At 38.3% G+C, this 14,728-nt stretch overlaps 1 protein-coding gene across 3 annotated transcripts in view; it reads right to left on the bottom strand.

Annotated features, from left to right (window-relative positions):
• Positions 1–1,193: 1,193 nt before the first annotated feature.
• Positions 1,194–14,728, bottom strand: part of ARFIP1 (ARF interacting protein 1) — a 40,724-nt gene continuing 27,189 nt past the window's right edge. For all 3 annotated transcript variants that reach the window (XM_082237727.1, XM_082237726.1, XM_082237728.1), the window contains 5 exons: positions 14,227–14,339; positions 11,618–11,839; positions 10,101–10,258; positions 7,487–7,661; positions 1,194–2,606 (listed from right to left, as the gene is read on the bottom strand). In XM_082237727.1, the coding sequence (XP_082093853.1) occupies positions 2,448–2,606; positions 7,487–7,661; positions 10,101–10,258; positions 11,618–11,839; positions 14,227–14,339 (827 nt within the window). In that variant the 3' untranslated portion in view covers positions 1,194–2,447. The remainder of the gene's footprint in view (positions 2,607–7,486; positions 7,662–10,100; positions 10,259–11,617; positions 11,840–14,226; positions 14,340–14,728) is intronic.

Below are 14,728 nucleotides of genomic sequence, written 5' to 3'. Positions count from 1 at the left end.
TGCATAATACAAAGTACCCCATTCAATTTACACCTATTTGTATATGTAGATTATTTTGCAAAAGATTTTATGATTTTCCTTGTGCGATGATTTCAAATTCTTCAGTGCAGAATTTGAAATTCTTTGATAAATATTTCATGGCCTGTACCTCCAGACAATTTCTCAAACTGATATACAGAAATTCACCATGTCACACAGCTCCATAAGAAGTGAGAAATGCAAATAGAGAAGGAAAACGACAGTGACAAGTAAAAACAGAACTCTAGGAACAAACTCAGGGTTTCTGTGAAGTCAGTTATTATCAGACTGAGCACAAAAGATGTAAACTTGGCCAATAGTTGCTTTGTGAAAATGCCAGATAAATTTTAAAGGAGGAAGTTTGAAAGCTCAAGGCAGCACCCAGCCTCCGTTTAGCCATTTTACTGCATGGAGATGTCACACGCGAAGTTGAAACTTATGAAGGATTCCAGCAGCACAGCCTACGGCTGGAGGAAAGTATAAAATGATAAATGGGGCTAGGTACTTAAAAAAGAAAGAACTGTCATAGGAAAGACTGAAGAATTAGGGGGAGACAACTAAATCTACCCAGCTGACAAACAAGTTTTGCTATGCTTGCTATATTGTCATCTTGAGAGTTAGCCATTTCACAGAGCTGTGGCCATGAGGATGTAAACAGGGAAGAGACAGTTTAGAAAGTTTTTGTTTATATGTCAAGCAAATTTCTAGCCAACTAGTACAAAAGCCAGGATGATTGTTAACTTAGCTGTCAACATTTAAAAACATTATAATACATGAAAACACATGAATACCACTTCTATTCAGAGGATTTGTGGTTTTTTTGGTACCACAGACTCACCTTGCCTACCCTGATAGGTTTTTGTCACATCTCCAACGTTCCAGCTGTAAGTCCACACAAGACAAAGCAACAGAACATGCTGTTTGAAGGAATGTGAACAAAGAGGGTGAAGAAGAGTACATTTCTGCTATAGCCCTGCTTCCTCAAGAACATTTGCTTCCCTTTCTAGCAGTGGAGGAAAAAAGCCATTGGAGGGGAAAAGTTCCAGTCAGAAAGGCAGCTAATCATATCTTGTTTGTAGGGCTATGGCTAATAAAAGTATCCCCAAGGCTTAGCTGGAAGAAAAAGGTTTGTGCAAACGTTAATCCACAAATCCCATGAAATAAAGGAAACAGACTGCAGCAAACACCTTTAGTATGAAAACAAAGTTAACAATGGAGGCACATTCTGAGGAATGGTAACTTGGTAAAGTTATTGCAAGAGAAAAAATCCAATTGCAAAAAGTCATTGAACAGACAAGAATGTAATAAGGAATGATTTAAAATGTACTTGATACACACATTACATTAAGACTTAAACTAAACCATTTAAAGAAGCAACTGAATCATTTCAACATATAATACATAATTGTACAATCCATATAAACTGTGTTAAGTTATTTTTACTTCATTTATATAAACACAAAAAGCAGTGGATAATGTGCAATTGAGGATGCTCCATAACAGTGAATTTTAAAAGGCTATAAGAGAACAGAAATGTATGTTTAATAAAGGTTACACTATTGATTGAGAAAAGAAACAATCAGTCATATTAGTCATATGACATGGTCTGCCGTTCAACAGAAGCACACACAACCCAGACTGGCCTCAGACTGTCTCTTTAAAAAGTCATCAATCCAAAGAGGGTTTCTTACAGATTATGTACACTGTGTACAAAGTGTGTTGCAAAAGGCACTTCTGAATTTAAGGCAAGTAAAGGTATTTTTTTTAATAGACATTTAAATATTAAAGAAGTAGGGCTATGGTCTGCTTCTCCAACAGTTCATCTTTACAATGCTAAAATGTGTTTTCAAAGCTTCAGACCAAGAGGGCAATTCTATATTTAGTGTTTCTGAACCACAAAATTGAATGATCCAACATTTTTTAAAAAAGCTATTTGCTGCAATTCCACGTATCAGCCAGCCACTGATATTTTGTGGATGTTGCTTGAAGGCCTTCCTTATATTATTACTCTGTAAAACATTTATTCTTTTAACACATTTACATGAAAAAAGAATCTTTAGAGAAGCTTAATACATTTATATAAAATATCTGAGGTTGATACAAACCATGAGCATCTCCCTTTGAAAAAATTCTCATCTAGCCACCACAATTACCGGAGATCACGAACATCTTTGTCAGTGCAAATCTATATTTCCCTACTACAGAAAACCATCCACCCTCAAATACAAAAAAGATCTGTTTCTGAAATGGCAAGTTACATTTGGTTACATCCATCCACCCTCCCAAACTATTATAGTAATTATTATCAAGGGGGAAATTAAAGCTGCTTGTGCAAGTATCATTACAAACAGTCCTCCTTATACAAATTCATTGATTCTCATTAGGTGTACAATATTCTTGGTTGATCAAGGGATCTTCATGCTGTGGTCCTATTGCTGATCTTCAAGCCAGGATGGAGCATCTACTCCAGGCGTTTTCAATTTGATATGGAATAGTTTAAGAGTCTGTTCAAGCTGTTTTTGATTCCCCGCAAAGTATGCTGCAATGGCATTGTGGAACAGAACAAGCTGATTGTGCAATACTTTCACCTGTGGACAAGGATAAAGTTAAAGATGAAAAGGCATGTAATTGAATATCAAAGATGATCAGAGGTTAACCCCAAGGTGTTCCAGTTTTAAGAACAAACAAATAGTTTTCCAACATTCTTCACAGTTAAAAAGCTGTGCAGATGTGGAATCAGTAGCTGTTGATATGAGAAGAAAACAAGAGTGCAGTGTATGGAAGCAAAGAGAGTACCCCAAAATTTTGGAGCTTCAGAATTTAAAAAATCCTACATTCTTAAGCCACAGCACACCCTGGATTATGTCAAGTATCTTCCAACAAGCTACCATCATCAGGAGGTAGGCCAAACATTCTACATCTGCAGACATTCTTCAAAATGACAACAGCACAAAGCACATAATTCAAATGATGCTACATACAGATGAGTGGTTTTTAATTATAAATAACAAAAAAGGGGAATGGACTGCCACTTTCTTCACAGGACATTGCTGAAAAACACTTCAGCCAATATTCCAATCTAAGTGTCCAGGAGGGACAATGGACACCATTCAGGTGAAAACAGTAAGAATGAATTTCTATCAGATATGTCCAGAAGAGCGGAACAAATGCTGCAGATGACTGAATGGATGGAAACCCCTGAAGGAGACTAGTAAAATAAAAGTTGTGGACTCCTATAAGAGAGGCGTCTGCTTCATCTTTTCACATACATACTCAATTTTGATCCGTGGATATTCTTAAAATTTAGCAGTACTATTATCCTTTTCTGTTATTATGTCACCTCTGCAAAATTGACTTTTGTTTCCTCCAGAACTACCTACCTACTTCTCTCTCTCCCTCTCTCTCTCTCCCCACACATCTTCTAGCTTAGGACAAAAACTTCCATGAATCTGATCCACAACTTATGCCATAATAAATTTGTTAGTTTTTGAAGTGTTACAAGTCTTTTTTTAGTTTTGCTACAATAGTTTTGCTAAACATGACTATCCCTCCAGAACAGGCATAGGCAAATTCGTCCCTCCTGATGTTTTGGGACTACAACTCCCATCATCCCTAAACATCAGGGATGATGGGAGTTGTGGTCACAAACATCTGGAGGGACGAGTTTGCCTATGCCTGCTCCAGAACGTCTGGAAATATGCTACATCAGTTAACTGTAGCAGTTACCACTTGGGCTCCCTGCAGCAACTTTTGCTACAAGGCAAACAAATACGATCTCAATTGATATTCCTTCCCTTTAATAAGCAAAAATATAGAGTGGCAATCTTGCAACACATCAAAATAAAAGCCAGTGTGAAAAAAGGCATCAGTGCTGTATGGCAACTATTTGTTCATTGTTCATTTCTTCTACTATTCAGTCTTTTGGGTGTTTACAACTAAAGGCTGGGAAACCAGACTTCGTGGGTGAACTATGTGGGATGGACACACTTAAAATAATATGAACATCTGATTACAATACTCAGACAGCACACCTAGACATTGCTGTATTTTACTGACTAAACAGAATTTTAAAATCAAGTGTTTTGAGTTAGATTTATGTATTCGCTTATAATTCACAATACTTTTAATGGCAGCCCATAATAGTCAGCAATACTCATACACACCAATAGAGCAACATTGACGTAAAAGAAAGCATAAAAGCCCCCAAAATCGTATTCCAAACGTTGGAGGTCCCCCAGAACTGTTTTTTTTTTTTGGGTGCAGGGAAGGAGCATAACTGAAAGTTCTGTAGTGCAAGCATAGGATTCAACCCATCATATCTGAATACTTTCTATAAAAAGGGAAGTGGCAACAAGGAACAATGTATGCTTTTTTCATTTACTATTTGAACGCTAAATGCACATCTATAAAACTAGCTTGTGTTCAAAATGTTCAGAACTGTTGAGAATGTATGGGACAGAGCACATTTTTATGAATGTTGCTATAACTGTAGCTTTATCGTTTACTAATGCCATCATTAGAAGACAGCAAAGGCTTTTAAATGCATTTTTGAATTATTGAAGTAACCTCAAACTAAAAGATATGTGTGCCATGCCACATATAGTTATTTAAGATGACAGATCTTCTGGAAGTTCCATTGTCCTGAAGTTTTAACACTTTACATTTATTTCTTGGAGACGCAGGTGCTTTAAAGGAGTGTATGGTATAGAACTCAGCATCTTAAGGGAGAAAATTATAGGTCCCATAGCTCCCACACACCCTTCTAAGATCAACGCAGTGCAAAAACAGGATATTGCAAAACAATTATGTTCCCTCAAATCTTCCCATGAAGAAGTGGATTTCACTACAATCCAGAGGCCTGCAAAATTATTTTCAGGCAATTATTTAAATTCCTATATTCCTCTATCTTTCAGTATCAAATATTTAAAGGCTTCTTCTTAGCCACAACTTTGAATCATTAGCTTTGAATCTCAAATAGCAGGTATGTCCCTGAGGAAAGCTGGGAGAATGCTAAAATCCTGTCCCCTGAAATCTAGCTTTCTGTATGCTGTTACTGCTGATCAAATGATTGGCACCAACAGTGAGCATTCCTTGCCAAGGAACGACCGGAAGGACTTTAAGGCTCCCAATTGTTCCTTGGCTGCTACATTTCTACCAACCCCACATGATGTCAGGTGTGGTGCAGGAGGGTGTAGCTTGGGGAAAACAGCCATACTGGGATCCATGCCAGGTCAAACTATGCCCACAGGCTGGAGATTCTCTAAAGCAGAAGAAATTTTATATCTTTTTCTTGTGTGTATGGAAGAGAAGGAAGAGGGGACTGCTATGTCCAAAACTAATCCACAGACATAAGTAGTGCTTCATGGTTACAAATAGACAAAATCAAGAAGAGTGATTTCCAAGAGAAAATGCCCCCCCCCCAATTTGGGTGCCATAAATTCCTCTGACTTTTGCCTGCATGTGGCTCAAAATCAAGGGGAACTTACCAGAATTTGCTGTTCCCCACAGTGAATAAATACTATATGAGGCACTTATGGAAACACTAGTGTGCAAACAGAAGCATGCTGATCCTAGCAGGACCTTCCATCACTGCCACAGATTGCGTCATTGCAAAACTATTTACACCAGATGTGGATGACATTTCAGAATATTCTGCTACTCAAAATGTGCAGAGATCTATACAAGAGTGGATATTGTTGGTTACATTTAATAAGGTGCAATCTGTGCAAACATAGACTAGGCTAGAATAACAGGTAGCGCTACTAACTGTCAAAAGAGTTTTTGACATCTTACAGACACTTATCACTGCACATTGTCAGTACAGCTTTTTATTTTTTTGTGAAGAGAGCAAAGATATCAATTTATCTTAACATTTGAATGGCTGCCAAAGTTCCTTCCCCTTAGGGTGTCTATAGCTAATGAAGTCATTGTGACAGAATTCAAAGACAATCAACATAAGAATTATTGACCTTCAAATTACTATCCTTAGCAAATTTCTGAAAATGATGCAAAGGGGAAACCTGCAGCATTTCAAGTGAACTGACTATCTGACAAATATTACAGAACCGCATTCAGTCCATAGGATGAAGTCTCCACCTTCCCCTCCTTTCAACCCACGCACATCAGACACAGCTTGCACACAGCTTTTGCCACTCATTTCCCTGTAAGGAGCCAACACAACAGGTATAAATATGGAACTGTCTTAGAAGTACATATATGTACCTTCAATGTGGTAGATACCAAATTGCTGCTTAACATGGTGCAAATAGAACTATTAACCAGTCAGATAGTGGCTCATTATATAGTTGTCCTACTGCTTCAAACTAGCACTTTTAATCAGTGGGCTATTACACATGAAATAAATCTTTTGGGAGGTTTGCCTTTGCCCAACGCAGCTACTTGTCAAATAGAGAATAAAAAAAAGTCTTGGTCCCTTTTTGTATAGAAGTTCATTGTACTCCAATTCTGACAGCAATTGACACTACTTATATGTTAACAACAATAGCTATAGCTATAGCTGTTACATTCCACATATTTAGCCAAAATGACATATTTGGTCAGGAAACAGAGGTCTACTAATGGTAGTACTGCAACTGGAACTCAATGATATTGGCCAGCAAACACTGACCAACCACCCAAAATTACAGAGTTTGGTTTCCAGTAATACACAAATGTCAGAAAGAGAAACATTCAGTTCATGTTCTGAGCTTTTCTCCAAAAACTGAAGCAAGTAAGCATACAACGTTAGACGACATCTCAAGCTTCAGATAAAAAATGAATTTGCAATCTAATTTAGAACTCAAAACAAAAGCAGTTCTAGGAAGGGAAGAGTGCTGGCAAAACTTATGCTTGCCAGACAATGAATCATTTTAATTTCACCAAATATGACAACTATTTCAGAACTGAGGGGGCTAATATCACCTCTAGAAGGCGTGTATGTGTCACACTTTCCCTTGCAGTAAAGCAGGACTGTTAATTGCTGTGGCTGTTCATTACATACTTCTGCTAGACTATCGATCAGTGGCAGGGGTTGAAACTTGTGTCCATGTCACTGGTAGCTCAGCAGCCAAAATTACCAGCAGGGTTAGCGTTCCACTCCTCCCTTTACAGTGGTGAACTTTTATAATCAGTTGAGCCCTGATTTTATCTGTCTTCAAGGGCTCCAAGGGTCCTCATGAATAGTCAGGTACATTATCAACCCCTTGTTGTCAATATGGCACTGAAATAATTTTAAGGTGTCGTGCTACGCACAAACAAGAAAAACAAAAAGGAGTTAAGAATAGAAAAAGAATCTGATTTAATGCTCTTACTCAAATCTATTCTAGGACTTACCTGCCAGAAGTTTAAATAGTTTAGAAAAGAGACAGAAATAATCAAATTCAATAGACTGCATGATCTAATATATAGCTGATAATGCAAAGTTGAATTTCAAGTATATAGCAAATTAGGAAGTAATGCAGTTCCTTACCTTGTTTTCCTCCAAAAACTTCAATTTAACTGATACATCATTGCGCATTTTGTCATATTTCTCCTTATGTATTTGGAATAGTTGTTGCGACTGCTCAATTTTTGGCAATGTGTTTGCATCTCGTGGGCCAAGATTCAGCTCCTCTAGATCTGTGCGATAAGCATCATATTCAATCCTGAGAAGAAGAAAGAATTAAAATGACCTGTGCATATTTGCATGGAGCAATAGAAACACATATAATTCTGCCCCCCATTTTAAAGGCTTACATATCATCCCTGTCCACGCAAGTAACCCAGGTATCAGTTCTTGCAATCAGAAAAAGGGAACAAAGGCTCCCATTTGGGAATATGATATGGACCGAAGTAATCACAGAGTGATAACCAATAAGTCTGTCTGCTTACTTAACAACAATCTATTGCTCTTCTCACACTACCCTGGGTCTCACCAATACATGTAACAGATGTTTTCAAAAGATTACAAATGTATGATAATATGGGGGAAGCTAAAATCTTTTATTTTGTCATCTGGAGCCTCTTACAAATAGTTCCACTTTCTGTGCCTGGTAGGAATTGGTTATAAATGAGCAGGGGAGATCAGATAGCATTCATATTGCAGGTTTTAACAATAATGCTCATGGGAGCATGCAGGGTATTTTGCAATACTGTAAGCTACAGAACATGGGTGGCAAACTTTTTTTGGCTTGATGAGCCAGATCTTTATCTGACCAAACCACATGGGCCAGCTTTGATAGTACAACCCATCTGTCAATCACCTGACTTCATTATGATTGAAGACTGGCAGGTGGGCTGTCCCACCCATGAAAGTCCATTGCACAGCACTTCCTAAGCACTCTACAGCCAGTTGGTTGTTGGGCACTTGGGAACCACAGTATGTGGGGCTTTGCTGCTCCTATAGCACCAAGCAGTCTGCCTTGAAGCTGTTGCTAAAATGCAAAGAACACGCTTCATTTTAACAGCGTTTCAATGCAAACCTTTGGTGCTGTATGAGCAAGGTGCACCCAACAAGTGGCGGGAGCGCACCTTTCTCCAGTAGAGGAAAAATCAATAGCAAACTTTAAGCTCCTAATTATTACTTTGTAGGCATGTTGATACCTGCTCCAATGGCGGGTGTGGTTTAGGGGAAATGGCTCAGCAGGCCAAATAGAGAGGTCTAGGAGGCCAAGCTTGGCCTGTGGGCTACAGGTTTCCCACCCTTGCTTTAGAATATTTTTAAGCAATAATGGATGGCATTTCCACCCTTGACTGATCTCTACCCTTCCCCTCATCAATGAGACTATAGCACTCTATGAGGGAGATACTGACTTTTTTACGACTTTGCAACTGGGTGCCCTGGGAGTCATTTTTTTGGAGCAGAACTGCAGAGGAAGTGTGGAACCAGCTAATGACTGCCATCCACTCAGAGAGCTACAGAACCAGCAAGGCTGAGCGCCCCTCCTTCAAGTTTTGCCTTTTGGAATGCCTCTTGATGGGTTTAATTGTCTGAGGGCCCTTTGGTGACAGAAAGAAGTACCAGGGAGGGGTGTGTGCAGTTCAACACATCTTTGGGTGAGACAGAGCAATCCGGGTGAGAGCCAGATTGCTATCAGGAACAGCGAATCTCTGAGTGACGGATGGGTGGCAATGTGTAGTGTCATTTATGTGGTTCTGTCAGTGAATGGTTTCATTGTCTCCTGGTGCTTCTGCAGTACATTTTTGTTGAGTGGAAGGGTGACGGGTGATAGCGGTTGTGACTGAGTGGGAGAGTGATTGTGTGTACTGGTGGATGTGTGTGTAGTACTGAATGATTAGTAGGTGATGTATGATTTATATAAATACAGGCAGAATGTGTGTGTGATGTGTATGTGTTAACGGGGTAAGTGTTTCATTTTGTGAGTCGGAATGTGCCTTGGCAAGAGGGAGGCTGAACTCTATATAAAGATGTCTCAAAATCTGTAGCTTTGCTGCTTTTTTAAAAATGTTTTATGGCAGTGAATTATATGGTAATTTCTCAGTATTCATTGTCTTGTCTTGTATTGTAATTGTTATTTTGTAAACTGTATAGAGACTGTCTTCAGTACAGAGTGGTATATATTAAATGAGTAAGATAAAAATAAAGTCATTTACAAGCAAGTACTGGAAACTATGGCATAGCCAGATCTTTCTCTGAAATGTTCCCCACATCAACTCACACCCTCAAATAGATTAATTTCGAAGATGAACAGCAGCTTGCTTCTTCAGCAGTGGAAAAGGATCAGAAAGAAAAGGTATGAAAAAGGCTGTAGCTACATAATATGGTTTCCTGACATACTTATAAATTTGTAACTGGTGCATCAGTTGGGTAGTTTTCACCTGCCCTCCACATCCCTGTTTCCTTTTATGTCATGTCTTAAGCCCGAGGGCAGGGACTGCTTTGTTTGCTATTGATCTCATGTAAGCTGGTGAGGGCTTTCGGGTTAAACAGCGGGGTAAAAATGCCTCAGACTGTATATTTGAATTTGTTTCTGTGGACAGTATGTCTTAATGATATCTAAACTCAAAATTCAACAAACAACTAGCCTATGTGTTAAAACTACATACTTCAGGAAGGCATCAGATAATATTGTATAATCCATTACCTGGCACTTTCATATTGTTTCACGGTTATTAACGTGTCCTCAATAGTTTTGTTCACCAAAGTGTTCACACTAGCAATAAAAAAGTTAATTGCCCCAAGTAGAGTTTCACCGTTTTTAGCAAGAAGTTTCTGAGTATCTGCATTGTATCCAAATTCCTCCTGTTAAGAGATTGGAAATATAACAGTGTTTTTGAATGCTTAACTTTCCATTATTTATTAAACGCCAAATTATTGACACTATTCATAGTAATCAAGAGACTTCAAAGCCTTAAAATAGCCTGTGTTAGCTTACTGATTAGCTTCTCTCACAAAATTGAATTCTCCATTTGTAAGAACTTTATTCTATATGCCACAAGTCTATAATCATTTTAAAAGTGGAATGGCTTTTCTATGGGTAAAAATTGTGGTGTCCTGTTTGTACATAACACTACGATAACGTTATTAATCCATGGCTTAGCTAATACGTGCAAATCATACCCAGTGGTTTAATTATGGTTCATTTACTTCCAGCAAATCATCATCTGAAGCCATGGTTTATTTTTAGCTTATGAACTTGATTTGTTTTAACTATGGCTTAGTGTAATGCACAAACACTCAAGCATTATTGGCTAGTTGGGCTACTGCATCCCAAATGCTCACCAAACTACAAAGGCACAAGGCAAAACTAGCTGAAAAACAAAGCAAGTTTTGGAGAAACTGTTGTCTGATCATCTGTGGAATAACTCACGGTTTGTATAAGAAACCATGGCTTAACATTAAGCACAAATAGGTACAGTTTCTGCCCTAAATTAGCTTATTGCAAAAATTGAAACAAATGTGCAGAGATTAGCTAGAGTAGGCATGGGGAACCCCGGCCTATGTGCCAGATTTGGGCTACCAGGCCTCCCCACTTGGCTTGTGAAGCCATTTCCCAAAACCATTCCCACATGCTTCACAACTGATGTCATGTGATGTTAGATGTGGGGCAGGTGGAGACATGGTTGGATCAGCTGCTTACACAGCCAACCCCTAGGGAATGCAGGACCAAAATCTCTGCACATCGGCTCTTGTCTGGCAAGTTTAATCCTGTGGGGCTCAAGTGCATGAGCTAGGTTCCCCCACCCCCCACCCTAGGAACTAGCTTGCATATTTGAACCCTGCAGAAATAAGGATGCATAAGGAGTTGAACCCTGCTGGGGATTTCAATGCGAACTCCCTTCCTGGTCAGGGATACTTTTGCTCCATTTTAGCTGCAATTTCAGTTGTCCATCCCCTTTCTTTTCTCTAGGCAGGGAGATGGTGTCCACTGAAATAGTTGTAACACCAGGTGATCTGACCTGATAAGTAAAAAAGGCTTCCCCGCCCCACTGAGCGAGAAAGCTAGTGATTAACATGCAAGGCAACAATTCATGCTGTTCTCTTTTTTAAAATTATGCTATCTGTTATCAGGCAATCGTACTAAAAATTAGACTAAACAAATGGAGGCATTTCCAATTTTCCTGTAACTTTACTATTTTTCTATTGCAATTAAATGCTTACATGGAGTTCTAATGATTTCAAACTCAAGTCTGCAAATGTATCTCCCAGCTGTCTTTGGGTATTCACCATCTGGAAAAGCTGTGTGGACAATGTTTGTGCCAATTTCAGGACATTCTCGTACTTCTTTTTGTTATCCCTCAGTATTTCTATTTGAGCTTCCAATTCCAAATCTACTGTTCGTGAGCCTCGACCCAGCTTCTCAGAGATAATCTGGCGAGTACACTGCAAAGTTTGCAAAACAAAGTGTAAAATTACAATTTTCTTACAATCAGGCAGTATAAATATTTTGCTAAATAAATAAAACACACCCAAGAAGCTTTCTTCACAATTCGTAGCCTGTTTAGGACTCCAAAAATTATATTAAAATACTGAGTACACCACACTAGTGATTCAAATGTTGATCTAGAACTCTAAAAAGTAGATCTGTGATCCCTGTAGTATGTATTCCACTCACTTAACTCTGTGAAAAGCCAATTAGAGCAAGCTAGTACAATTCATACTGGTTCTGTATGCGAAAAAAGAACAAGTGTATTTTTCAGATTAAAGGGTAAAAGTGTCATTTTGGGTTACTGCTGCTATGTAGCCATTCGAGACTGAAAAAGCTCATTAAAAAGATTTCAATTCATCCTGAAAAATAGAGAGCAGATTTTAGTATTAGTCAATCTTCTGTGTGGGCTTAAGTAAATATGCTGTAACACACAAAGAAACTCACCAATATTCTGAATAGTAAACCAAGCACAGGGCCACAATGAAATGTGAAGAAAGAAACCACTGCATTTTAAAAAAAGTTACAGGAACTTTAATGAGGAATACTGTCCTCAGCAACTGATGAGGCAGCCAAACGGTGAGCAGATAAACAGAAAACATGATCAAGAGCAAATACAGCAGCAAGTTTTGAAACAATCATAATTCTTACAATTTTCCATCAACGAAAAAGATCAAACATGAAAGCACAGAATAATAGACTCTGGGAGCAGGGAACCAATTCACAACCCTGCTTAAAATTACCAAGTTCCATATGGCCCACTTCACACACAATACAATTTCCTGATTCCGCATTGAAAGAAATTCTAACTTTCAATAGGTATACATGTAAATGGAAAAAAACAATGTGGAAGTCATGGATCACGGATATAGCCAGTTAGCCACTCCCATGCTGAAAGTGGCATTTATATACTGTAATTGCTGTGAATCAGAAAATGAGGGAGGGAATCTAAGCATGTGAGCCTGAACTTTGTTGAAACAATGCATGCAGATCAGCCTTAACATGCTATGTCAACATGCAGAAGTGAGGTGCACAAAGCTGAGGGCAAGGTAACAGTCAGCCCATGGACACATTTTGTCACTCATTTATAAATGAGCTCATCTATGAATAGGTATAAACAGGCACATTAAGTTTCTCCATGTGAGGTGCACATACATATGGGAAAGATGTAATGTGTCTTTGAACTAGCTATATGAGGAAGAAATCCATTAATGGTTACTTATACTACATTTTCCTAAGCTGAAAAAGTTTGGCATCCTAGCGTTTCCTTGGTGCCTAAAGTTGGAAACTACGGTGATGTCGCCGGTTTCTACGGACCTTCTTTGATGTGAGATTTTTGGAGTAATCAGTGAGTTTGTTTGGGCCATGGGTGAGAGCCAGGCGACTGAGAGGTGCTCAGGGAAGAAATGTGTCAGAAGAAGGAATTTATAGCAGTCTTTATTTATTAGTAAGCTATATGAATGGTTTCCCTGGTATTTTTGTAACGTTTGTTGCTGCTGTTTTAGTTTATTGTACACCGCTAAGATACATTTTTGTATATTAAGTGGTATACAAATGGTGTAAATAAATAAAATATCCTTCCCAGGTTTGGAAGAATACTTCCCGCTGCCTTTAGTATAATTATGCTAGTAAGAAAAATCATAACTCAGAAGCAAAAATAGTTTGTTTTCTATTTTAAGTACATATATAGCTGTAGCAGTATAAGCAGTCTTTATAGGTAGGGCAGAGTCTTGTCCTAGTAAACAACAGTATATTTCAGATTAAAGGTGTGAATATTAATTTCACTGGGAATATGCTGCAAAATGACGTAATAAATTATACACCCTAAGCACAATACAGCACCATTAAAACACACACTGCCCCTTCCTTTCCAATCTAAAATCTACCGACTACATAATGAGCAGCACACATAACAATGAAATTAGAGATCTTATTGTGTGTAAATCTTACACACGTGTTGCATTTCTTGCCAATTTCAGCAGTTCTGTTAGGAGATGACCAATTCAAATAACTTCAAAGCAATTACTTAATAGCCCACTTTATTAAGAAGTTCACACAGTACTCAAAATAATCTTGAAGAAGTAAATTTTAGAAAAACAAATTAGGTTCCTTTATTACATGTCACTATTCCAAAAGCCTCTCTTCATCCCAAGGGGTCACTGTAGCAGAAGGAGATTAAATTTTCAAAATGCACGTCAGTCTCTTAAGACTTCTAATTCTGGTAAAATGCCAAATCCTTTTACATGTGAAGCATTGGAAACAGTGCTTCCTCTTAGCCAACAGGCCAAGAGAGAATGCTTAGCTTGCATCTGTGGGATCTAAACTGCAACTATGATATACAAACCTTGTAAGTATTTAGGCTCCATCTTCTTACAAGCTCCAGCTTTTCCATGGCTGGGTTCTTCGCCTCCTCTGCTAGCACAACTGGTCCACTTTTCTGCTGCATTCTTAGATTGCCTGTTTAGAAACCAGATGTAAATAGGTATGCTGAAGTGTGCCACTTAAACAGAAGGCTACAAAGTAAAGCATTTCCCGCTTCATTCTGAAGTGAATAGCACACTAATCTCTGTGTTAATATTATGGTGAACCTTAAAGAACAAGATTGCTTGGGTATTTGGATTTAAGTTACAATAGTCAGTAATTTGGAGATCTTAATTAAGAAGCTTTAAAATACTTTGACAAATTATCCAATACGGACAGGATATTAGAAAATGCTACAAAGCAGACTCAATTAATTACTGCATTTGCCAGCTGTTGCATTGTTCACAATATGAACTAATGTCCAAGTACACTGATGAATTAACAATTCTCTCAGCATGTGGAAAATATGCAGTATCTTGTATTTT

The sequence above is a fragment of the Podarcis vaucheri genome, assembly GCF_965113315.1.
Source record: "Podarcis vaucheri genome assembly, chromosome: 9".
Classification (NCBI taxonomy): Eukaryota; Metazoa; Chordata; class Lepidosauria; order Squamata; family Lacertidae; genus Podarcis; species Podarcis vaucheri.
This window is presented reverse-complemented; position numbering and strand designations above follow the sequence as displayed.